Genomic DNA, 27,021 nt, shown 5'->3' on the forward strand with positions numbered 1-27,021 from the left:
AAGGTTCCACACTCAATGAACCATGGAGCCCAGCAGTACAGTTCCAGGACTTTTGCTACTATTCTACATAGTTGTCAATGTAAATCAGAGTCCTAGATTTAAATTATAGTTGGCTCATTTGATAATTAGGCTTTGGCAGGTTTACATAACAATAGAAAAACATAATTGCACTTTACAAGTTTTAGCAATACTTATCTCAAGCAAGTCTCTGAAGCACAGACCATGGTATTATAATTCACATAAAAGAGTCTTTACCTTTTGCTGTCCAACCACTCAAATATTGTGAATGATAAATGTTCCTTATTGTGGAAAGATATTAAAAAAAAAAAAAGGAAACCAAACTAAAGATTTTATTGTTTTCTTCTCTTCTTCATATACATCCTCCTGGATTTGTAGGAAAATGGACAAAGAAAATATGGTGGCCCTCCACCTGGTTGGGATGCTGCACCCCCAGAAAGGGGCTGTGAGATCTTTATTGGAAAACTTCCCCGAGATCTTTTTGAGGATGAACTTATTCCATTATGTGAAAAAGTGAGTCCAAATTTAATATTTAATTTTTCTTACCTTTCAAGGGAAAAATACTTTCTTTGCATGGCTTTTGCTCATGTCCTTCCTGGTCAATGATGGTTTCTCTTCCAACTGCCATTCATTGGCAAAGTTAAAGCCTTCCTAGCCCTTGTTGACTATCTCCTCCTTATTGTTGCTTTGACTCAGCTCTTTGTCCTGTTACTGATAGGCACTATCATTGCTGATGACTCTCAGATTTGTAACTTGTCCCTGATCTCTCCACTAATATGACCATCTGACTTCAATGCATCTATCAATCCAGAATAACACTACAACAGTCTATTTAAAATAAGTTATTACTCCAACTTGACAGTTTAATATAATTCTATAAGTGTAGCATTTTCACATAATAACATTGTGTATGTTGTTCATGGCTCAAACATATGCCTATACATACTAAATAAAATTTTCTTCTACAAGTCTGAATTTCTTATTAATGAAATGAAGAGCAATAAGATTAAGAACATGGTTTCTCCATGTCATTATTTAATTAGCAAGGTATAAATTTTCTCAGTTTTAATTCCAAATTATATTTTGTTCCTAAACTCAAAAGGGAGAATACAAAATTAAAATTTATTTTTAGTAATTTACCAAGTGGCTTTTAGCAGCAAGCACATTTCAGGAAAAGTTAGTAAATATAAGAGTTTAATTCGTCCTACAGATGCCAAAATCAATCATGTGTGTGTGCACACATACATGTGTGTGTAATTCAACCTCAGATTCAAAATTACACCTAATGTTATACATACAACCCCACTTGGCACATGGACAAATTTTTGAGAACCTAACCCTATAAGAATTTTATATTCTTTAACTGAAAATGAGCATCCCCAAATATCTGAAGCACAAATGAAATATGCTCACATTTTTCCCCAGTAAAAACAGAAAAAAAAATGTGTTCATCACTGAGTACTTTAGTTGGGGGGTGGTGAGACTGAGCAGAGGGGCCACCAACAACTAAGGTGATGGTCTGTGCTCTTAATAACACTTCTCCCCATACTTCTGCCCACACCTATTTGGGCCACACTTCTTACAGCAGCCTGAACTTCTGAGTCTGGGTGGCTAGAGAACATTTGGGGTGCAGGAAGGAGTAGCTGCAGCCAGGGGCAGAGTGAATGCTCTTCTGGCATGGAGGTCCGGGCCCTGTGTCAGCTGTATTGAGATTAGCATTTGCATTTCTCAGCCCACACACTGAGAAAATTACAGCACTGCCCAGACCATCCTCTGAAACTCACCTGTGTTTATATTAGTGACATGGCAGGGGAAAAATACAGCAACCACATAGTTTAGCAAGATCCCAAATGAGTGTTCCTGGTCTTTGTTTTAAATATCAATGATAGAGTATGACCAAGTAAAGGTCAAACTATGGAGACCTCAGAAGCCAATTTAGAAGACATGGACAAATCTATTAAAGAACTTGTACTTCTGATGACAAATGAGGTTTCAGGTTCTTAAGACATTGCATAAATCTCCAGATAATTGTGTGATGAAAGGTCATTTGTTCTGTCAAGACATATTCGGTTAACTCAAGCTGAAATGCCACTTGTATATATTTTCTTTATTTAACTTGACTTTTCCCATGAGTCAGATAATTAATATCAACCAAGCATAAAAATATGTAAACAATTCCACATGAGATGCAAATGCCAAATACTGGCAGGGGGCAGAATTCAGAAAACACTGAATGGGTGTGTATGTGTTCGTGCACACACATATGTGCACATGTTTATTTAGAAGTATGAGTATATAAACATGAAATTTTCTGTTTCTATTACTTATAGATTGGTAAAATTTATGAAATGAGAATGATGATGGATTTTAATGGCAACAATAGAGGATATGCATTTGTAACATTTTCAAATAAATTGGAAGCCAAGAATGCAATCAAGCAACTTAATAATTATGAAATTAGGTAAGACTCACATCTTCTAAATTAAAATTGCATCAGAAAATGCACTTGTATCTGTTTTTCTATCAACTTTGTCCAATACAGTATATGCACACCACAGTCAAACCAAAAATTAAATGTTAGATCTGTGCCTTGGTGATAATATATCTGGTTAAACATTTATTTAATATTAATACTTCATGATGGGCCAAACCAAGTTCTGTGATATGTTCAAAGAAATAAAATTTACTAATTTATCAATTTTGTGAGTATGTACTGGGCACTGTTCCAAATATTGAAAATATATCAAGGTACAATTCCCTGTCTATATAGTAAATAAAAATATAAGATTATGTAGAATAGTAAGAAAATAAACCAGGGATGGGACAAGGTTGTGTATTGGGGTGGTTATTTTAATTTGGTGCATTTAAGAAAATATTCTCTATTAAAGTAAATTTTGATACAGGACTTAAATGAAAAAGATGTAGCCCTGGTACTCAGACTCATAAGAAGATTATTCCAGAAAAAGAACAGCAAACTCTGTGTTCCCAAAATGAGAAACCTCATATGTTTGAAGGACAGGAAGGAAGTCCATGCATCCAGAAAAGAGAAGAGAGAGAGGATGGTGAAAGGAATACAGCTGGAGAACCCTGTTCTCTGTGATGAAAATTTGAATGGTATCTAAATAGGAAGGGGAAATCATAGGAGGATTTTAATGAGATGTGTGGTTTTAAAGCATTACTTGGGCTATTGGTTGGAGAACAGATTACAGCAAAGTGGAGACTAAAAGAGGGAAGCCATGCAGAAGGCTCCTGCACAGCCTAGATCTAAACAAGAGATGATCATGACTGGACAAGAGATCATTGGTGGAGGTGACCAAAGAGGGTCACATCTGTGAAGATTGAAGAGACAGGACTGCTAGATATTGTATTGAAAGTGACAGAGCATTTGAAAAGCAGGGGAAAAGTTGGGATTTTTGTCTAAGTGTCTGCAGAAGCAGTAGTACCATTGAGATTGAATAGATTGGGGAGTAGCATGAAACACAAGAAAAACTCTGTTTGCACCACTTGGCACCTAAGATACACATAAGATGCACATCAGACATCCAAGGGGAAATGTCTGCATAATAGTGGAGTCAGGAGAGAGATAATAGTTGGAATATAAATTGGGAATCAGCCAAATATAGATAGATAGCATTTTAAACCACGGAACTACAAGAGGGTTCCTGGATATAACTAATTTTATGCAACCAATAACCTGTCTTTATAAAATAGAAAGAGGCTAACTTCATAGAGTTGAATGAGTTCTAAAAACATTGCTTGAAGGAAAAACTGTCAAAAATTCCTTCCTAAAGGAGGCCCTGGGCCTCCTGGGAGGAAGATTAGTATAGTAGTGAAGAAGCAATAGCTTTAGGGTCAACCAGGCTTCACTTACTCAACAAGTAAATTTACCTCTCTGTGCCTCAACTTTCTCATCTATAAAATGGTAATAGTATGTGATTCATCAGTTTTCTTGTGAGTATATTATAAATGTTTTACAATGTTTAATTCAGTATTTGTAATTCAGTAATAAGTCAACAAATGATGCAAATTAGCAAAGTTCATCAACTGTAAGGTGCAATTTTTCATATGTAATTTCCTTCCTGAGATACAGATGCACCTTACCTTAATATTGATAGAATATTAGTGAAGGCAGAAATAAAAGATTTCCCACCTATATTTTTCTCCCACTATCTACAAACCAACATAAGTCATACATTATCCTAATAATTCTGTAAATGAATCAACTACTGGATCATTTTTCTTAAACTGTTTAGCCTCAGTAAGATCAGTAGGATTTGACAACTACTATTGTCCTAGCCACTTCAATCCCAAGGTTGGATTCTGGAACAGAGTGTTGGAGAAAACAGAAAGGGGTCTACCTTTCCATACATGCCTTCCTGAACCCAGAAGAGATTTGTGAGATGTTGAAGGGATTGCTTGAAATAAGAAGCAGGAGACCTTAGGTCTAGCTAAGGTTACTAGCAATCCTTTGATTTCTGAAGGTATACCCTAATGCTATATAGATATATACATAGTTATACAGTATTATGTAGTATATATATTATTATATATACATAGCATATATACTATATGTATAGCTATATGGTATTATAGTATATCATGTATATATAGTATATAACATAATACTATAGTTACATGATGTCAGAGATTTAAGATTCCTCATTCTTTGGTCTTTCATGAAACCTGGACTTACTAATAGTAAGGCTTATTCCCAAAAGGGCTTTTGAGCTGAGAGGGAAGTGGAATTGGCCAGGTAGGGAATCAGCAGAATTTGTTGTATCCACTTAACACACCATTATCCACTGGGGCATGTCAGTACTTTGAAAATAGGGTATGAAAAATGAATATGATCACTCTACCATCATCACCACTAATTAGCAGTATCCTCTGTGAATTTCAGTGCCTTGCCTGTAAAACAGAGATAAAAATATACCTACCTCATGGAGTATTATGAAAAATAAATGAGATAATACACATAAATCTCAGCACCTGACACACTTTGGCTGCTCTATAAAAGTCTGCTGATAATTATGATGGTGGTGAGAGAGGAAGAGGGGAAAAGGAAGAAGAGAAATGTGACAAAGAATTTGGAAAGAGAATTAGTGTCCATATTGTAGTCAAAGTTTCGGTTGGATGCCAGAAGCAAGGCAAAGGTGCAGAGATACTTCACAAATTAGGGCATGGGATAAGAGGAATATGAAATAGCCGAAGAAAGACCCCAGAGCTACCCTCACGACTTCCACTCTACCTTGGTCAGTCCTGCCAGAGAGAGGACCTTTCTTGAAGAGAAGACCATAGTCTTCCATTTGCTTTTAGCCCCCATTTCCCAGGGGATTCACAATTGTCATACCATTCTCCTCATCATCAAATATGTACTGAACAGTAAATGCCAAGATTTTAGAGACATTAAAGTTGTACCTTCAGCTTTTGAAAGATGACTCTGTCTCCAAGCAATTGCTGGAAGGTTCCTAACAAACCACACACATTTAAAATTAGGAAAGAGAAACTCTGGGCTCCCCCTGCTGGTAACTGATAACCAGATCAGCCCTCTATCAAAAACTTTTTCATTTCTCATTAAATGTCTTAGAAGAGTGTTTTGTCTTTTTTAAGAGAATTTTTTAAAAAATAACAATTGGAAGATCACTTTATCAATGTTCCTTCCCCTGAGATACCACATTCCTTGGACAAAGCTCAACCTTCTGAGATGGATTTGTCATGGATTTGATACATGATTCTTGATTTTTCAGCAAAGCACAGGAAGCAACTAGGACTGTGCCCAAACATGGTCAGAATCCCTGCCACACATCTTAGAGCCACTAGTTCACAGAAAATCAGACCAATCCCCACTTACCTGGTTGACAGCTTTTATTGGTGGCAAATGAATAGTTTCTGTTAAGGATACTGTATCCATTTTTAATAACTTAAAAAGTATATGGCCCAATACACAACATGGAAAACATCAAATAGTACAGTTAAAATAATTATTCCATAACAGTAGTGCTTAAACATAACCACTGTATTGACACAGTATTGCCTTTCCAGATTTTCTATACATTTTTTTACATTTTTAATCAAAACAGCCTTCTCACATCCTTATCTTACAGACTTTTTGTTTTTTGTTGAGCAGAATATAGTGAACTGACTTTTTAAATCAATAAGTGTTCTTCTGTGTTCTTTCAATGATTGCAGAGCATTTTTGATATGAATGTCTATCTCTTATTTACCAGTGATTCCCTGCCAGCAGCAGTACTATCACCCTAATGAAATTTACCAAGGGGGAAGGCATTTTTGTATTAGCTGATGGATGGCTATTGGCATTTTGTGGGCAAGAACCAGGAATGATAAACACACTACAGTACACAAGGTGGAAATATCTAGTCAGGGTCAATGACTTCTCAATAAAAATGCATTAAATCAGTTCCTTACTATAAAGTATTGCTCACTTTCAATATGGTGACTCCTTTAAATGATAATGAATAACTATGCATAAAAACTTAGTGTTCCTCTCTATCTACTAAGGGTGCCCTCCTAGAAGGGGCATTATTTGGTCTAATGTTATACACACTTAAGACTTTTGAATCATTTTCCCAAATGTGCTCTTGAATAGTTGAACCCATCCCTTCTCTGACCATAAAGTTATCCTTCATCTTGCTAACAAGCAACTCTGTGCAGTGGAAGAATCAGAAACTGAGGGCCCAGAGACCAGTTTCATTCCTTCGAATCTATATTTTCATCAAATCACTTAATTTCTTGGAGTCCCAAGTTTATCTGTAAAATGAAAATAACACCTACATTGCCCATTTCATAGGCTCCTTTGTATGAGCCAAATAAGCTAATATGCAAAATATGTTATAGTATAAGTCACCATGTTTAATAGCTGTTGTGTCAGAATAGTTTCTCTCATTGGCTGGAAAAGAAATGGAGCATGAGGAGTTGCACCCCAAACATCTGCAGGACAAGTAGGTGTCGTGCAGAATGTGGGCAAGTATAGCACCCTCAGTGTTAGGGGCCCATCGGACAGTGGCATGGACTGATAATTCATGGATCCACTTATAGTCTAAAAAGAGCAGGTGCTACTCAGTTTCATGTCATTCTTTTCCCTTTAAAAAGTATTGTCACATCTCCTGATCTTCCAAAAGAAGCCCATAAATGGTTTAAACACTATGAAATGAAACACCTCTCTGGCCCAGGGTCATACATTTTCAACCTCCACAGTAAACCTTAACCACACAATGATCTTTGTCAATCAAAATGCCTGTTTTTTGCAGAAATGGGCGTCTCTTAGGGGTCTGTGCTAGCGTGGACAACTGTCGATTGTTTGTCGGGGGAATCCCAAAAACCAAAAAGAGAGAAGAAATCTTATCGGAGATGAAAAAGGTCACCGAAGGAGTCATTGATGTCATCGTCTACCCAAGTGCTGCCGATAAAAGCAAAAACCGGGGCTTTGCCTTTGTGGAATATGAAAGTCATCGGGCAGCTGCCATGGCTAGGAGGAAACTGTTACCAGGTTAGCAACCCCATCCTCAAAGACCAGGCTTCTCCATTCCACCTGGCCATCCTCAGGCTGCTGCCCTGCCCTCTGAGCAAAGAAAGCAATGATTGCTGTTCCTTTTTTCCCTTTATGTCCTCATGTTGCACCTTTAACTCTTCATCTTTCTTATTTATCGCATAGTTGATTCAGTTCCCTGAAGTTTGCACATATGGGGTTTGGAAACATTCACTCTGTGCCTTAGGTCTAATTTACATGTGCTAGAGAAATCTAGAACTTTAAGCTATAGCAATCCTATCATGAATCTTTAAAGTGAAGAATCTTCTAAAAATTAAATATATCAACCAGTTATTTTTGCATATAAATTATATTATCAAGTTTATTAGAAATAGGATATATTATCCAGTATAATGTAGATACAATAAAACTGTAAGTAATCTCAATGACAAGTGATGTACTTTTATTATGACTCCCTGATGTCTAATAATTTCTGTCTAAATGAGAGCAAAGAAGCTCTCCTTAGAAGGGCATCTTTGTTGGATATTCCAGCCACAGGACAAGTCCCCTTCTAGCAAAAACAACCAGTTCCTGAGTTTAAAAGACTCAAGCAAGACCCTGTTTCACTCAGATCAACTTAGGAAAAAGTGTTTTAAGATCCTGAGTTCTTCCCACTATTATGTGTAATTATAATCCACCAATATAAAAAAGAACCTCGCTTATTTGAAAATGGAGGGGAATTGGAGTGGGTAATAGGGTGGATACAATTAAAGTATGTTATATGCATGCATGAAAATATTACAAAGAAGTCCCTTATTTTATGCACACACCATTAAAAAATACCATAACTAAATTAAATTTAAAAATAAAATGTTCACTAAAAAAATTACCCAGTCAAGTATTAAAGTAAGAGAATATCAAGATGACAGAATGGACACCTAAGAATTAATTTTTTAATTCTGGGAGAGACACCAGAATTAAAAACAAAACAGCAAAAGTTTATAGATTTATATTGCCCTGGTACACATTCTCAAAAAGAAAACACACCAATTGATTGTAGGATTAGCCTTCTAGAAATTTTCAAACTTGGAAGAAAGCTTCTGAACTTGAAAAAGATGTTTTAATAATATTTTCACAAAGAGCTTAAAGTGGAAAAAAATATGAGATACTCCAGAAACTGCTGAATATATTAGGGAGGTGGATATTTTTAGTGTTAAAAATTCATTTCTCACTACTTAAACATCAAGTCATCTGAATCAAAGGTCCATTGCTGTGGAATCCAAGTTTCTTGGTGACCTGGACTTAGGATTTTGCTATCGTCTTCAGTTCTTCTCTTTTCAACACCAACCTTCCTACTATTGAAAAGTCCCTTGTATCTATCCTGTTATCAGGCCACCAATGTCATCTAAACACATGAATTCTCCACCTTAGATTATTTTTTCAAAGTCTCTCAATTATCTTCCCAGTTCTGCTCTGTCTTTGACACACCCACGCTCTGCCTACTCCATCCTGAACATTACCACTAGATTAGCGCTGTCCTATCATTCTTTAAACAAGTTCTGGAAAAAAGTAGAAAGTCAGTCTCTATGAAAAGCCTGACTGAATGGTGTCACTAACCTGCCAGTTCATGAATATTCCCCAAGTATTTGCTGCATATGAGATAAGGAGTAAATTCTGACCCTGGTATTCATGGCCATTCCTTCATGTCACCGTGAATTATTTTCAAATAAAACCTCTCCTTTCTATCAGGACTGACTCCTCCAACACCATTATGCTCATTTCTGCCTCCTTTATTCTTAATGCAGTATCCTTTATCAACTCAGCCAACATCCTGATGAACCCACTGTCACTATTCCCACCCATTTTAATCACTTTCACACTCAGGCAGTCATTCGTTATCTATAAAATCAGATATGCAGAATGAGTTTGGGGGCATAGGGGTAATGACAGTGAAAGAGGGTCTTTAGTGGGTGAAAGAGTTTTCAGGATCCAGACAACCAATACTCCTGGAAGGTCTGAACCTCCAGAAAATTCCCACATCTGTTCAAAGAAAACAACATTGACCCAAAAGGAAACTTTTCTATAAGTTGAGTTTGCTAGAGGCAAGCAAGACTGAGTAGCCAGGCTTCAAAATTCTCAAGTACCTGGTTAAGTCTTCCAGCCAAGGCCTGACTTTCCTTTATGGATTCTGTATCCAGGATTCAACAGTAGAGAGGCTACCTCACTCTCCCCCTTCACTCCTGTTAATCATGATGGGAGGCAACCCCCTGAACTATGACCCTTTGAGATGACCTCAATTGGGTTTCACTCCACTGGGTCTCAGTCTTATCAGCAAACCAACTAGATGAGGCACAATGGGGCATGAGTCTGCCAGGTCAAACTGTTCTATTTTTAGTAAGACCTAAGAACAAAATTGGTTTCCCATCCAGAGCTGTCTACCTGTTTCTCCACTGTAGACTTGCCAGCAATAAAGGAATTCAGTAACTGGCAACCCTGTGGGGAGTCTAGTTTTAAAGAAGGGGGAGAGATTTAAGAAAAAAAAATGATAAGCACAGGCCACAATTAAGAATTTTTTCCTTAATTGTGCAGTCAAATTTGTGCTCTACTGCTAAATTTATCAGTTAATGATATTTTACATCCTGCATGGGATGTAAATAGGAACCCTCAACCAACAAATATTTATTAAGCATCCACAACAAATAATGCTCTCTGCTAAATGACATGGGAAATTCTGAGGATAAAACAACACATCTAAGATTGTACTCAAAGAGTGCATATTCTGAGGAAATTATGCCTATAAGAAAATAGAAAAAAAATTTAAGGAGTATATATTGTTGAAAAGTGATAAACCGAGTCTTTACCTGAATCATCTTCCTTTGTCTTCACAATAGTAGGTACTCTTATTATACAGATGATGAAAGAGATGCTTAGGAGTATGTTTTCTAGCCAAAATCATTGCTCCAGTTTTGAACTTACCTGACTTCAAAGCCCATGTTCTCAAATCACTCTGCCACCCTGACGTGCATCACAGCCCTTCATGGATGTTTGTAGAAATCATTGCTTCCCATATCTCCTCTCATTTCTGTTCCTTTCAGCTTTATGCAGCTCTTTAATCCCAGGTGTGGTTTACAGTGGTCTCAAGCTGGGAAGATGAAAGCAAGAGCAGTGGTACTCAACCTTAGTGGCATGTTAATTAACTGAGAGCTGTTTTAAAATCCTGAGGCCCAGACCGTTTACAGCAACATCCAGGGACATCCAGGGGTCATCCAGGGACATCCAAGTGTCAGTAATGAGCTGGTCTTGAAGAGCTGCTCTCAGGGGAAAAACAAGAGCCCTGATTGGTAGCATTTTCCTATTTGCATGCTGTTAACACTTTGTGGCTAATTTCAAGCTACCAGTATGATGTCAACTGACTCACAAAGTTCTAAAGTTTTCCTTATCCATTTATCCATCAATGAACACTCAGGTTGATTCCATATCTTGCCTACTGTGAATGATTCTGCAATGAACATGGAAGTGCATAAGTCTCTTTGACATACTGACGTCATTTCCTTTGGATATCTACCCTGTAGTAGGATCAGAGGATCACATGGATCACATGAAGGTTCTATTTTAATTTTTTGAGGATCCACCATACTTTTTTCCATAATGACTGTACCAGTTTACATCCACACCAACATTGTACAAGGATTCTCTTTTCTCCATATCCTTACCAGCATTTATCATTTGTGTTTTTGATAATTCCCAAAGTAAAGTGATATTTCATTGCAATTTTAGTTTGTTTTTCAATGATGATTTTGAGCATTTTTATATGCCTGTTGTTGTTCATATTTCTTCTTTCCAGAATGTCTATTTAAGTCTTCTGTCCATTTTTAATTGGATTATTTGTTTTCTTTTTTTATTTTTTATTTTTATTTATTTTTTATTGTAAACAAATGGGATACATGTTGTTTCTCTGTACATGGCGTAAAGGCATACCATTTGTGTAATCATAAATTTACATAGAGAAATGTTGTTTGATTCATTCTGTTATTTTTTCCTTCCCCCCACCCCTCCCACCCCTCTTTTCCCTCTATACAGTCCTTCCTCCATTCTTGTCCCCCTCCCTAACCCTAACTCTAACCCTAACACTAACCCTTCCCTCCCCCCATTATGTGTCCTCATCCACTTATTAGCGATATCATTCATCCTTTGGCATTTTGAGATTGGCTTATCTCACTTAGCATGATATTCTCCAATTTCATCCATTTGTCTGCATAATTTTATCATTCTTTATGGCGAAGTAATATTCCATCGTATACATATGCCACAGTTTCTTTATCCATTCATCAGTTGAAGGACATCTAGGTCAGTTCCACAATCTGGCCATGGTGAATTGAGCAGCAATGAACATTGTTGTGGCTATATCTCTGGAGTCTGCTGATTTTAAGTCCTTTGGGTACAGGCCAAGGAGTGGAATAGCTGGGTCAAATGGTGGTTCAATTCCAAGCTTTCTGAGGAATCTCCATACTGCTTTCCAGGGTGGCTGCACTAATTTGAAATGCCACCAGCAATGTATGAGTGTACCTTTTCCCCCACATCCTCACCAACACCTATTGTTGCTTGTGTTCTTGATAATCGCCATTCTAATTGGGGTGAGATGGAATCTTAGGGTGGTTTTGATTTGCATTTCTCTTATTACTAGAGATGTTGAACATTTTTTCATATATCTGTTGATTGCTTGTACTTCTTCTGTGAAGTGTCTGTTCATTTCCTTAGCCCATTTGTTGACAGAATTATTTGTATTCTTGGTGTAGAGTTTTTTGAGTTCTTTATAGATTCTGGAAATTAGCGCTCTATCTGAAGTATGAGTGGCAAAGATTTTCTCCCACTCTGTAGGCTCTCTCTTCACATTACTGATAGTTTCCTTTGCTGAGAGAAAGCTTTTTAGTTTGAATCTATCCCAGTTGTTGATTCTTGCTTTTATTTCTTGGGCTATGGGAGTCATGTTAAGGAAGTCTGGTCCTAAGCCGACATGTTGAAGATCTGGACCTACTTTTTCTTCTATAATCTGCAGGGTCTCTGGTCTGATTCCGAGGTCCTTAATCCATTTTGAGTTTAGTTTTGTGCATGGTGAGAGATATGGGTTTAGTTTCATTCTGTTGCATATGGTTTTGCAGTTTTCCCAGCACCATTTGTTGAAGAGGCTATCTTTTCTCCATTGCATATTTTTGGCCCCTTTGTCTAGTATGAGAAAATTGTATTTATTTGGGTTTGTGTCCTGTCCTATATTCTGTACCATTGACCGACCTTTCTATTTTGGTACCAATACCATGCCGTTTTTGTTACTATTGCTTTGTAGTGGAGTTGAAGATGTGGTATTGCAATACCCCGTTTCACTCTTCCTGCTAAGGATTGCTTTAGCTATTCTGGGTTTCTTATTCTTCGAGATGAATTTCAAAATTGCTTGCTCTATTTCTGTAAGGTACGTCATTGGGATTTTAATTTGAATTGCATTGAATTTGTATAGCACTTTAGGTAGTATGGCCATTTCGACAATATTAATTCTTCCTATCCAAGAACATGGAAGATCTTTCCATCTTCTAAGGTTTTCTTTAATTTCTTTCTTTAGTGTTCTGTAGTTCTCATTGTAGAGGTCTTTCACCTCTTTTGTGAGATTGATTCCCAAGTATTTTATTTTTTTCGAAGCTATTGTGAATGGAGTAGTTTTCCTAATTTCTCTTTCTGAAGATTCATCACTTATGTATAAAAATGTATTGGATTTATGAGAATTGATCTTGTAACCTGCTACTTTACTGAATTCACTTATGAGTTCTAAGAGTTTTCTGGTGGAATTTCCAGGTTACTCTAAATATATAATCATGTCATCAGCGAACAGGGATAGTTTGAGTTCTTCTTTTCCAATTCGTATCCCTTTAATTTCTTTGGTTTGTCTAATTGCTCTGGCCAGAGTCTCAAGAACGATGTTGAATAGAAGTGGTGAAAGAGGGCATCCCTGCCTTGTTCCAGTTTTTAGGGGGAATGCTTTCAGTTTTTCACCATTTAGAATGATATTAGCCATGGGCTTAGCGTAGATGGCCTTTACAATGTTAAGGAATGTTCCCACTATCCCTATTTTTTCTAGTGTTTTGAGCATGAAGGGGTGCTGTATTTTATCAAATGCTTTTTCTGCATCTATTGAAATAATCATGTGATTCTTGACTTTAAGTCTATTGATATGGTGAATTACATTTATTGATTTCCTGATGTTGAACCAACCTTGCATCCCTGGGATGAAACCCACTTGATCATGGTGTACTATCCTTTTAATATGTTTTTGTATGTGATTTGCTAAGATTTTGTTGAGAATTTTTGCGTCGTTGTTCATTAAGGATATTGGTCTGAAATTTTCTTTCCTTGATGTGTCTCTGTGTGGTTTAGGTATCAGTGTGATATTGGCTTCATAGAATGAGTTTGGGAGGGTTCCCTCCTCTTCTATTTTATGGAATACTTTGAGAAGTATTGGAATGAGCTCTTCTTTAAAGGCTTTGTAGAACTCGGCTGAGAACCCATCTGGTCCCGGACTTTTCTTTGTTGGTAGGCTTTTGATGACTTCTTCTATTTCAGTACTTGAAATTGGTCTATTTAAATTGTGTATGTCCTCCTCGTTCAGTTTAGGCAATTCATATGTCTCTAGGAACCTGTTGATGTCTTTGAAATTTTCTATTTTGTTGGAGTATAGATTTTCAAAATAGCTTCTAATTATGTTTTGTATTTCAATCCTGTCTGTTGTGATATTTCCTTGTTCATTCCGAATTTTAGTGATTTGGGTTTTCTCTCATCTTCTCTTTGTTAGTGTGGCTAAAGGTTTATCAATTTTGTTTATTTTTTCAAAGAAACAACTATTTATTTCGTCAATTTTTTGTATTGTTTCTTTTGTTTCAATTTCATTGATTTCACCTCTGAGTTTAACTATTTCCTGTCTTCTAGTACTTTTGGTGTTGATCTGTTCTGCTTTTTCTAGGGCTTTGAGCTGTAGTGTTAGGTCGTTTATTTGTTGAGTTTTACTTCTTTTATTAAATGCGCTCCATGAAATAAATTTCCCTCTAAGTACTGCTTTCAAAGTGTCCCAGAGATTTTGATATGATGTTTCTTTGTTCTCATTTACCTCTAAGAATTTGTTAATTTCCTTCCTAATATCTTCTGTTATCCATTCATCATATAATAGCATATTGTTTGATCTCCAGATGTTGGAATAGCTTCTGTGTTTTACTCTTTCATTTATTTCTAACTTCAATCCATTATGATCTGATAGAATACAAGGTAGTGTCTGTATCTTCTTGTATTTGCTAACATTAGCTTTGTGGCATAATATATGGTCTATTTTAGAGAAGGATCCATGTGCTGCTGAGAAGAAAGTGTATCCGCTCTTGGTTGGATGGTATATTCTATAAATGTCCGTTAAGTCTAAATTATTAATTGTGTTATTGAGATCTATGGTTTCTTTGTTCAATTTTTATCTAGAAGATCTGTCCAGTGGTGAGAGAGGCATGTTAAAATCACCTAGTATTATTGTGTTATGGTCTATTTGGTTTCTGAAATTGAGAAGGATTTGTTTGACATACATGGATGAGCCACTGTTTGGGGCATAGATGTTTATGATTGTTATATCTTGCTGATTTATGCTTCCCTTAAGCAGTATGAAATGACCTTCTTTATCCCTTCTGACTAACTTTGTCTTGAAGTCCACATTATTGGAAATGAGGATGGATACTCCAGCTTTTTTGCTGAGTCATGTGCATGGTATGTTTTTCCCCATCCTTTCACCTTTAGTCTATGGGTATCTTTTTCTATGAGATGAGTCTCTTGTAGGCAACATATTGTTGGATCTTTCTTTTTAATCCAATCTGCCAGTCTATGTCTTTTGATTGATGAATTCAGGCCATTAACATTCAGGGTTATTATTGAGATATGATTTGGTTTCCTGGTCATTTGGTTCATTTTTTAAATTTTGTTTATTTATTTATTTGACACGACTTGGTTCCTACTTTATTTGACAATTCCTTTAGGATAATTCCTCCCTTTGCTGATTTGCTTCTTTGTTTTTCATCTCTTCCTCATGGAATATTTTGCTGAGAATGTTCTGTAATTCTGGCTTTGTTTTTGTAAATTCTTTTAGCTTTTGTTTATCATGGAAGGATTTTATTTCATTGTCAAATTTGAAGGTAAGTTTTGCTGCGTATAAGTTTTTTGGTTGGCATCCATTTTCTTTCAGGGCTTGAAAAATGTTGTTCCAGGCCCTTCTAGCTTTTAGGGTCTGGATTGAAAAATCTGCTGATATCCGTATTGGTTTCCCCCTGAATGTAATTTGGTTCTTTTCTCTCACAGCCTTTAAAATTCTGTCTTTATTTTGTATGTTAGGTATTTTCATTATAATGTGCCTTGGTGTGGGTCTGTTGTAACTTTGTGTATTTGGAGTCCTATAAGCCTCTTGAACTTGATTTTCTATTTCATTCTTCAGATTTGGGAAATTTTTTGATATTATTCCATTGAATAGATTGTTCATTCCTTTGGTTTGTTTCTCTAGGCTTTCCTCAATCCCAATAATTCTTAAATTTGGCCTTTTCATGATATCCCATAGTTCTTGTAGATTCTGTTCATAATTTCTTACCATCTTCTCTGTTTGTTCAACTTTGTTTTCAAGGTTAAATATTTTGTCTTCAATGTCTGAGGTTCTGTCTTCCAGGTGTTCTATCCTACTGGATATGCTTTCTATGGAGTTCTTAATTTGGTTTATTGTTTCCTTCATGTCAAGGATTTCTGTTTGTTTTTTTTTCAATATCTCTAACTCTTTATTGAAATGATCTTTTTCTTCCTGTATTTGCTCTTTTAACTGTCGATTGGTGCGATCATTCAATGCCTGCATTTGCTCTTTCATCTCATCATTCAGTGCCTGCATTTGCTCTTTCATCTCATCGTTTGCTTCCCTGATCATTTTAATTATGTACATTGTGAACTCCTTTTCTGTCATTTCTTCTGCCATGCTGTCATTGGGTTTTATTGATGTAACATCTAGATTTGTTTGTGGCATTTTCTTTCCTTGTTTTCTCATATTGTTCAGGTATCAGTGGACCGCTGAGATATTGCTGATTTCCTCTATTGACTTACAATGTCCCTGAAGATTTCTATATATATCCCCTCTTAGCCTTCAGTAGGCTGAAGTCTTGGAGGAAGTTGATAATGCGGTGCTCCACAAGGAAGCTGCCTCTCTAGGAGTGGTGGCCTTCAGGTGGGGTATATTCCCTGCTAGTGGGCAGAGGTGCCTCCACTTGTTGACCAGTGGTCATCCAAAGGGGAACTAGGCTGCGGGCTGAGGCAAGGCCTGTTTGGGCCTGTGTCTCTGGTTTTACTCTCCTTGTGTGGAAACCTCACTCGGCAAGGAAGACTCACCTGGTGGGGAGGTCTCGCTGGTCAGGTCCCCTCTTAGAGGTTCCCCTCAATTAACAGCTACCGCCTGGGCTGGGCTGCCTTTCTCTGCAACGTTCCCAGGGGCCTGGCCCTACCTCCTGGGCCTGGGAGCCTCACCCTTCGCAGATGAATCTCCTTAGGCTGCCCCTCCTCAGAGAATCTGCCCGCAGTCCTGGAACCTTTCCTGTGCCCCTAAGCGTGTCTCTGTGAGGCTCTTCCACCAAGAAGCCTCCTAGATCCTGGGACCCTGCTCTGCACCTAATCACCTGGCTATGCGGCCCCTCCTCTGAGTAGCCACCTGGGGCCCCGTACAATCGCTCTGAGTCCCAGAGACCCGCCACATGCCTCTTCCTCCAGACAGCCACCCTGTATTCCGGTGCAGTCACTAGGAGCCCAAGCAACTCCCTGCGTGCCTCCTCCTCCCACCAACCACCCGTAGCCCTGGGCAATCACTCTGAGTCGAAGTGACCCGCCCTGTTCCTCCTCCTCCTCCAGGTAAGCCCCCGGGTGTTCAGGAGCGGTTGCTCTGAGTGGCTCTGAATCCACGTGACCCGCTGCACGCCTCCTCTGGGCAGCCGCCCAGAGCTCTGGTGCGGCCACTCGAGACCAAGAGATCCACCGCGCTCCTCCTCCAGGCAGCCCCCCTGTGTTCAGGAGCGGTTGCTTTGAGTCCAAACAACTCACCAATTGCTTCCTCCTCTGAGCAGCCGCCTGGAGCTCTAATGCAGTCACTGCGAGTCCAAACGACCCGCCGCGCTCCTCCTCCTCCTCCTCCTACTCCTCAGGGCAGGCCCCGGTGTTCAGAAGTGGTCTGAGTCCAAACAGCTCGCCACGCAGCTCCTCCTCTGGCAACCGCCTGTAGCTCTGGTGTAGTCACTCCGAATCCAAGCGGCCACACTCCTCCTCCTCCTCCTCAGGGCAGGCCCGTGTTCTGAGTCCACACAGCTTTCCTCGCTGTTCCTCCCCCTGGCAGCCACCGGAGCCCCAGTGGTTGCTCTGAGTCCCGCACTGTGCTCGGATTATTGGTTTCTTGTGATTGAGTTATCCCTTAAATATTTGGATACTAACTCCTTATCAAAATGCATAATTTACAAATATTTCCCCCTTTTTGCATCTGCTCTTCTCTCTGTTGATTATTTTCTTGCTATGCAGAGTTTTCTAGTTAGATGCAATTCCATATTTCTTTTTTTGATTTGTTCATTATACTTTTGGGGGTCATATTCAAAAACTTATTGTCCAAACCAATGTCAAAAAACTTTCCCCCTCTGTTTTCCTCTAACAGTTTTACAGTTTCAGGTCTTACAGTTGAGTCTTTCATTTGTTTGAGTTGTTTCTTTTATATAATCTGAGATGAGGGTTAACCCCATTGTTCTGCTTCTGGATACCCAGGTTTATTGAAGAGACTTGTCAAAGATCACAAGTGCTTTCCAAGGAATAAAATGATGAATCTGGGTTGAAAATACTTGCCTCCTATATGTTATAATTAAATAAATGAATAAATAAATAAATCCTTACCAATACTGAGGACTCCTGATTTTCTTCTCTCCAACTTTGTATTATTCACAGGATAGAGCTTATTCCCAAACAATGAATAAAAGCAAACTAGGTTTATCACCAAATTCAGAACTGGAGTTGAGTCTCATCTTCTTATCACTGTGACATGGATCTGAACCTCACAGAGGTAAAGGAAATAAACCACAAAATCCAAAGGAGAGAGGTGGTGAGGTGAAATAGGTTTGGGCAGGTTACCCTCTCTAAAGCTCATTTCCTTTTCTGTAAAATTGGGATTCATTCCCCTCAGGGATATGGTAAGAAAGAACTGAGAAAGCACATAGGGGAAAGTACTTAACAAATAATTACTATAGAAATACAAAAATATATGTAATCCTGGACAGCAACTACACATTAAGGAGAGTCAGATTTCTTATCATAGCTGAACTGACTCTTATAGGTTAAAAGTTATTATTTAATCATCCTCTGAGCTAGTGATATAGCTCAGTGGTAGAACACTTGCCCAACATGTGCATGACCTGGGGCTAAATCCCCAGTAACTGTATTTTTTTTTTTTAAAGAGCAGATGTCTAACAGTTTTGGTTTTTTTTGCCAGAATAAATGTCTGTGTCAACCTGAATTACAGATAGTAATTATACTAAATACCTTATAGTTCTTTCCACTTTTGTGAATTCTGAGATGCTAGTAGATGGGAAGTTATTGGAAAGTTTTTTTATACTAGTAATGAAAGAACTTTGTCTCTACAGTTGACAGAAACTTTGGCTACTTTGAAAACCAGTCACTGAATTACAGCTTCCAAAACTATTGATAATCTGAGTTGGTATTCAGAATTTTTAGTGCCAGAATTATTTCCTTAAATTTTTAGCAACGAATCTTAACAGTTTTGTGGCGCTGTTGCTTAGTGATCTCATGTCACTAAATAAAAGTGAGTCAATGCAATATATGTGACTTTCTGCTATAATGCAAATACTTTAGTTTTAAATTGATAAAAGTATGTTGTAAAAACTATTTAAAACTATTTAAATAATAATTTATTGGTTTAATATTTTTAAAAATAATTTTTATCATAGACTTTTTCTTTGCTCTTCATCTTTCTTCCTAATTAGGATTAAAAAGAAAAAACATTATTTTTCTCCAGATTCCCAAGTTACCCAAGCTTTAAAAGAAAATTAGGAGGAAACACAGTAGGTGTGAGCCTTGACCAAGTAAAAGGGGCAAAGAACAAACTAGGGGTGCCTGGGTCCCACCCACATTTGCCCAGGTAACATTCGTGAGACATCTCAAATGGTGCCTGGCCCAGATAACAACACAGATTCCAACAGCAGTAGACACATGTTCTAGTAACCTTTTTAATGTTTCAGAAAGTCAAATTCTATATCTGAGTCCTAAATCCATTCTTGGCCTTTCTCCCCTTTTCCTTTGTTACATTAAACAATTACCTTGCCCCTGTAAGATCTGTCTTAAGACCCAAACATGTCTACAGCTTCTATTTCAAACCACAGCCTACTTCCTTTTATACTCAATCATTATAATAAAACACTAGTCACACAGAACTCACTTCTAACCACCTCCTACATTTTTTGAATGTCTTAAAATCAATAATAACCTCTTCTAATGGTCTTGCTCATTCAAGACTTCAAGGGTCAGTTCAATTTAAAAATAACATCAGTATGAACCAAGATAATGTTATCCTTATTTCTAAATAATGAACCATACTTGTGATCATTTTCCACAGGTAGAATTCAATTATGGGGACATCCGATTGCAGTAGACTGGGCAGAGCCAGAAGTAGAAGTTGATGAAGACACCATGTCTTCTGTGAAAATCCTGTATGTAAGAAACCTTATGCTGTCCACCTCTGAAGAGATGATTGAAAAGGAATTCAACAATATTAGACCAGGTGGGACGTACATGTAAGATTACTTTTTCAAAACATACTTTACAAGCTTATACTTGAGGCGGCTTCCCATAACTTTAAAGAGAATAGCTTTTATTGAAGTCATTCTCATAATTGAAAGCATTTTACTCAAGCTATATTCCCATCTTTGAATTAGAAAATGAGACCTATGGTTCTACAACATTTAACAATATTATAATCATATATTTATCTGTGTGATTAATGAATACATATTTACTTCACTAAACTAGCAATTCCAGGAATATAAGTTCTTTTTCCTCTTATTATGTTCTCAATTCTCAGTCACTCAGTCTGTGGCCCAGAATATAATAAGTACTCAACAAGTATTGACTGTATTGCTGAGTAAATGGCCATAACTCTAGGTTTAAGGCAGGATTTCTCAACCTTAGCACTAATGGCATTTTGGAACAGATGATTCTTGATAGTGGGGCTCTGTCCAGCAGATGGCAGGACATTTAGTAGCAGCCCAGACCCCTCCTAGCAGACACCAGTAGTGACCTCCATAACAACCAAAAGTATTTCCAGACATTACCAAATGTACCCCAGGAATGTGCAAAATCACCCCCAGTTGACAACCACTGTTTTAATGGAATATACTTGTGACTTCTTGCGCAAAAGTAAGAAGGTGATGATTAATCTTTGGAAACTGGATAAAGAGAGAGGAAAAGGAATCAAGGAAATGTTCCCACAAAAAGGGATAGTTAGTTGCTGTTTATCTTGTCAATACTTTTCAATGTCAATTAGAAGCTACAAGATTGACTCTCTTTATTCTCAATATGGAAGCTACAACACTGAAACTGGTAAAGCATTTCAAGAAACAATGTTCAAATGAGAATTTCCACAAACCAACACAGAATACCAAGTCTATAAACTGTTAATAGATGTTCCTGATAAAAGGGTCCCTGGTCAAATAAGTTTGTAAACACTAGATTCTGAAAAATTAAGCAGATTTCTTCATTATGGGACTTAAAGTCATTAGGCTCCTTCTAACATACTTGAAAGTCTCCAAGAAGAGATGCGGGATCTTCATTTCCCAAACTTTTGGAACGAATCCTCTTTGTGGCAGACCACCTTGTGGGGTTAGTATATCTTGGAAATACATTCTGGACAATATTGCCTGGTTTTATCACAGTATTAACATTTTTCCATAACAGAATGTCTAAGTCTTCAGGAAAACTCTCTAGGATGTTGATAAACCCTGGGTCATGATACCACCATGTTAAACTGCCTAAGGATATTCACCTTATATATTCATATTGTCTGTTTCCAATGCTTGGTGCTATTTCAGGCATAATAAAATGATAAGCTGATGATTCACTCTGAAGTTAATTAGCAAGGATGTCATTTTTTTCTTTTAAAAAATTCCCCAAAGATTTATCTTTCTTCAGTCTCAGTAACTCTACCTTCCCTATACTTTAGTATTATGATGTGGGTGCATACCAACACCTGTGAATTCATGGCTAACACAGAAAACTGCAAACAACGGACTGGTCACTATTAGTCAGACATTAGAGTGGGCACTTTTGCATCAGGTGTTATTTATTTATCACAGTGACCCAACAATGTAAGTTAATGTATTAGTTCCATTATTTTCTAGATAAGAAAACCAGAACCCAAAGTCACATAACCAGCAGGTGGGAGATCCCTGATTTAACAACTCTAGGATCCCCACACCCCATTCTTATTCAATTCATTCATGCAACAGGCACTCTTTCAGTATTTTGTAACTTTTAAAAATAAACAGTGGGTCTGGAGCTTTCCACTTTAGTACCCATAGGTCTATTCTGTTCTCTTTGAAGACTCTGATGTTGGTATAAATGTACCAGATTTAATCACTCCCATAAAAATAAACATTAAGTTTATTCAACAGTGGTATAATTGGTATCCTTATGTACAATCTTCACACAAATTTTATTTCTATATGAAACTTTCCCCAAAGTATAATTAGTAGACATCTACACTATTTCCAACCTTTAGATATCATTATAGCATGGGAGGGAATCTTGGCTCTCAGCAGTTCTTTCAGAAGCAATTTTATTTTATTTTATTTTTTTATTTAAAGAGCATTGAATAGGTTTAGAAGATCTGGTTTCTAGATCCTAGCTATGTGGACTTAAATGTCATCTATCTTGTCAGAATCATGGTTTCCTAACATTTAAGTAAAAATAAGTATAGTGAAGTAGTAAAAAATTAAAAATCATTACTAAAGTCTCTCCGACTCTAGATTCTATTACATAGCCAAAAGAAATAAGATATTTCAGAGGGATGGCATAAAACTTGAAATGAAAGATAACCAATAATTGAGTATGAATCAATTCAATGGTGTTCTACCACTGCATATGATACTATCTTTTATATAAAATGCAAAGTAAGCTGCCATTCCTGCCCCTTAAAAATCTTAGGAAATAGAAAACACAAATCCATAGAGATTATAAACAAGTCACACTACAAGTGTTGTTTTAAACTTACAGACAAAAATCTTTAAAATTTATAGAACTTTAAACCTGGACACAAAAGATTACCGATAAGATGCTTATGTATACTCTTAGGAGCTAACTGCATCATTGTGGGTGCTGTCTCAAAGTTGCTAACCTGGGTATTTTCACTCTCTTTGCAGGTGCAGTAGAGAGGGTAAAAAAAATCCGAGACTATGCCTTCGTGCACTTCAGTAGCCGAGAAGATGCGGTTGAGGCTATGAAAGCTCTAAATGGGAAGGTAATGTAGGACAACAAATAAAATATGCACAGATTCAATCCAACTTTGGTGTAGACATCCTATTCAAAAGAGCAATTGGGCAAGTCCATCCCACTTCATCTTTCCCCATGTCCAACATGTCTGCTGCAGTCCACTTAAGATGCACAAAAGGGAAATGATGAAACATACAGCATAAAATGGAGATGGAGATAATGTAGCCAATTCTACCTCTAAGTATTTTTCTAATTTGAACAAATAACTGGTTCTCATTTTTTTTTAGAAAGTGAGGATTTAAGTTAATTATTTTAAGGTGTTCGCCTCCCAATTCTAATTTTCTCTCATTACTATACTTGGTAACACAGTATTTTAAGAGCCAATGGTCCTTTTCTTAAAATGTCAAATAGCTGTCATTCTACCCTCAGAGTTTGATCTGCCGGCTCTGGAAGGCTTAGAATTTCTCCCTCTTGCCAAGTGGTAAGATCTGGGGGAAAACAAACATCTATGTCCTTAGTACTAATTTGTCTATAGAACCAATTTAGTATTTACATCAGTCCAATAAACTTAAAACACACTTATCTACTAATATTTTCTGAATACAAAGAGAATCAAACCAAAATACTTGTCAAAGAGCTAAAAATTGGGGCTGGGGATGTGGCTCAGTGGTATAGCACTTGCCTAGCAATTGTGAGGCACTGGGTTTGATCCTCGGCACTACATAAAAATAAATAAAATGAAGTTATTGTGTCCCTCTACAACTAAAAGAAAGAACCTTAAAAAAAAAAGGCTAAAATTCTCCTGGAGGAATAAGAGAAACACAAACACCTATGCAAAATATAGTTAGGTAAAGTAATCATAAAAAGAGATAGAAAAGCAGTAAAAAAAAAGTTCAAAGGAAGAAGCAGGTCATCAAGAGCCAGAAAATCTTCATGGATATGAGAAGATAATATGAAGAAGAAGCCATGGAAATTGGGTCTAAGTGCAAAAGACAAAATATGGAAAGGAGAGTCAGTCGTAGAGGTCAGAATTTGGAAAATTAGAAGGCAAAATTGGAGAACAGTAAAATGTAGAGCAATATGGTTAAAACATAATGCACTTGGGGCTGTTTTACCCTTGAGTCTTACATCCTTCAGGATACCAAGAGAAAACCATTGGCAAAGGAATTAATTATAGATATGTGAGTGGGGAGTAGGGAAATTAAAAGAGATAGTACAGGAACCTGAGGCTCACAGCACTCCTGAAGTCAAAGGCACAAGGGACTGCAGATTAATAGAAATCCTAACAGAGAGGAGAATTAGGTACAGCTGGTCTCTTCAAAAGGAGTAGTGACTAAGAGCCATACCACCTTGAGGAGGCCCAATCTTGTCTGAAAAGTATAATGTCCTCTGGTCAAGGAATACTGCCAGTCCAAGGTAACCTCTTGGAGAAGGATACGGGAGACACATGCCCCAAACTTGCTGTTGTTTCTCTCTTTATCCTCCTGTCAATATTTCTCATTGGTCAAGTCCAATAATAATAATACAGAAGGTCACAAGCTCTGGTGAGAAGCCACGTAGAGAAGTCTCCCAGAGCAGCAGGCAGGCTGGAGATTGGTGGGGAGTAGATCTGGAGGACAAATGGAAGACTTCACAGCCCAGGTATCTTCAGACATCCTGGAGCCTTCAAAAATGTTTAAGTACTGGGAGGGAGTGGGTACTGAAAACTGAAAAGCAAAAGGTAATGCATATTAAAATACAGACCTACATAAATATGAAACAAAACAGTATTTCAGTGTAATAACATGAATATATTATGTATATTGACAATGTCATTTTATTACATTGTAAGTTAACTGTAAGTTAACTTTATTCTATTTGGAAACATTTCTGAGTATACATGATGATTGCTGAGAAGACAAAGCCAATCATAAATTAAAGCCTAAGTAATTATATTGTAAAAATTACAGTGGAACATTATTCTAATTAGTCTCAATTTTGCAGCTAGATATTTTTATAGCAATGTTCACACATAGAGTTAATTATATTTAATATTATTAACAAATATAGATCAAATATTATATTTAAGTATAATGTAGCATGAAAAAAATCAAAGATAAGTTTTCCCAGGATGTACGTAGGCTTATTAAGTATAAATATCGATATTTACATTTCGTTTATTAAGCAAGGTGAGACTTTGAAGTTTCTTTGTGAGGTAGAATAATGATCATGTATAATTTAGAGAAATTAACATCGTAAGAGTTGGCTTTTTATTGAGTGGCAAGAGAGATATGATGGAAACTAGTTATAAAGCTATTACAATCACCAAAATAAGGGCTTGAACTAAGGTGGAAATGGAATATAATAAATATAATAGAGAGCTCTATGCAGAACTATGGAGGAGTTAATTCAAAGTGTGTAGTAACTGACTAGAGAAGGTGGTAAAAAGGGGGAAGTCAGTTTAAGTTTCTCATAATGACAGACTAGTAGGGAAGTCAGGTAGAAAAGCCTATTTGGAGAAAATGTGATGACTTTAGCTTTCAACATGATTACTCACTTATTCTATAAATTCGTATGGATGTCTATGAGGTGAAAGAAAAATTTCAAGTCTTGGGGTCTACTGATAAATAAGACATAGTCCCAACTCTTCAGATGTCTAAACTCAATAACTAAAATACTATGCTGAGTTTAAGATGCTATTGGAGAGGGCAGAGAAATGCAGAACAAAATCTATTACAGTAAGAAATCTGACTTGGCCAGTGACTATTTCATTCAAAACATTTCCTGATATGGAAGTGCTTATCAACAAAAACCTATTTGAGTACCTCATTTTCCTGAAGACAGAATGAAAGATATAAAGAGTCTTATACCTAAGTCCATCCCCTTTCTTCAACATTCCAAGTCTCTTCTAATTGCATCAACAGCAATATAAGATTGTTGAGTATCATCTGGATTCTGTCCATTCTGTCCGTATTTGACACTGGGTCCTACTACTGAAAATTAAGGTAGATACATGAAATTAGGGAAAAATTGCCATCAAGGCTGATGAAAATGTCAGGATGACCATGACGCAGAAACTTTGCCCAGCACACTTCAGTTCACTTTGCCCAGGAACCACTAAGTCACTTGTGAAACTGAAGGATAGAATGCACACTCGGCTGTTTGAATGGGAATTTTTGCAGGAACACTTTGTTATTTGCATTCATTGTGTAAAATAGAGACTGATCATTTTTTCATTCAAAAGAAGCCACAAATGTTTTCTGACAACACTTTGTCCCTTAAATAAGAAAATACATGAATCTATCAAGTATTTGTTGAGAGACATCTTTGTTTCATGTGTAGGCAAACTGTATATAGGAGTTAGTTACACATGAAGATCTACAGACATTATCTTCAACAGCTGGAGTTGCTTACTGTTTCAGAAACTTGCCACCGAGAAGGGCTACTCCAAAAACTTTAAAGGACATGTTTTAAGTGGTGCATGACTGGACAATTCTCAGTACTGCTCCCATCCCCCTTTTGCAATCCCTACCAACCCTGTTTATTAGCTCCCAATTGCCAATGGATCAAAAGTTTTTTTCACAAGGAAGTACCTGTGGGAGACAATGCATAGCCTCACAGATTTCCATTCCTTGAGTTGGGCCCCACCTGAGCCCCTGTTCTTCCCCAGTGAAAATTACCTATTGTGTATTTGCTCTAATGAGAAAGACATTTGGCTCCCTGACAGCTCAGTGTTAATAAATGATAAGAACTCTTTATTGTTTTCCTTCACTTTTATTTTATTGTACCACTTAGTAAAAATTATACTCTACTCAGAATGAACCTAAAATATCTGGTAACTATATGATTTATAAATATGTGCTTTAAAACATATATCATATTATAGAAATATTACATAATTCTCCATCTCATAATTTTTTCTCCCTATCTCTAGATTATAAATTCATAATCAATGTATCAATGAGCAGTAGCCA

At 37.1% G+C, this 27,021-nt stretch overlaps 1 protein-coding gene across 1 annotated transcript in view; it reads left to right on the plus strand.

Annotated features, from left to right (window-relative positions):
* Window positions 1-27,021, plus strand: part of A1CF (APOBEC1 complementation factor) — a 79,944-nt gene that overhangs the window by 37,744 nt on the left and 15,179 nt on the right. Inside the window, exons 3-7 of the mRNA XM_079138375.1 lie at window positions 397-531; window positions 2,349-2,479; window positions 7,287-7,525; window positions 20,199-20,363; window positions 22,999-23,101. Coding sequence (XP_078994501.1) covers window positions 397-531; window positions 2,349-2,479; window positions 7,287-7,525; window positions 20,199-20,363; window positions 22,999-23,101 — 773 coding nt within the window. The remainder of the gene's footprint in view (window positions 1-396; window positions 532-2,348; window positions 2,480-7,286; window positions 7,526-20,198; window positions 20,364-22,998; window positions 23,102-27,021) is intronic.

This window comes from Sciurus vulgaris (genome assembly GCF_902686455.1).
Source record: "Sciurus vulgaris genome assembly, chromosome: 4".
Classification (NCBI taxonomy): Eukaryota; Metazoa; Chordata; class Mammalia; order Rodentia; family Sciuridae; genus Sciurus; species Sciurus vulgaris.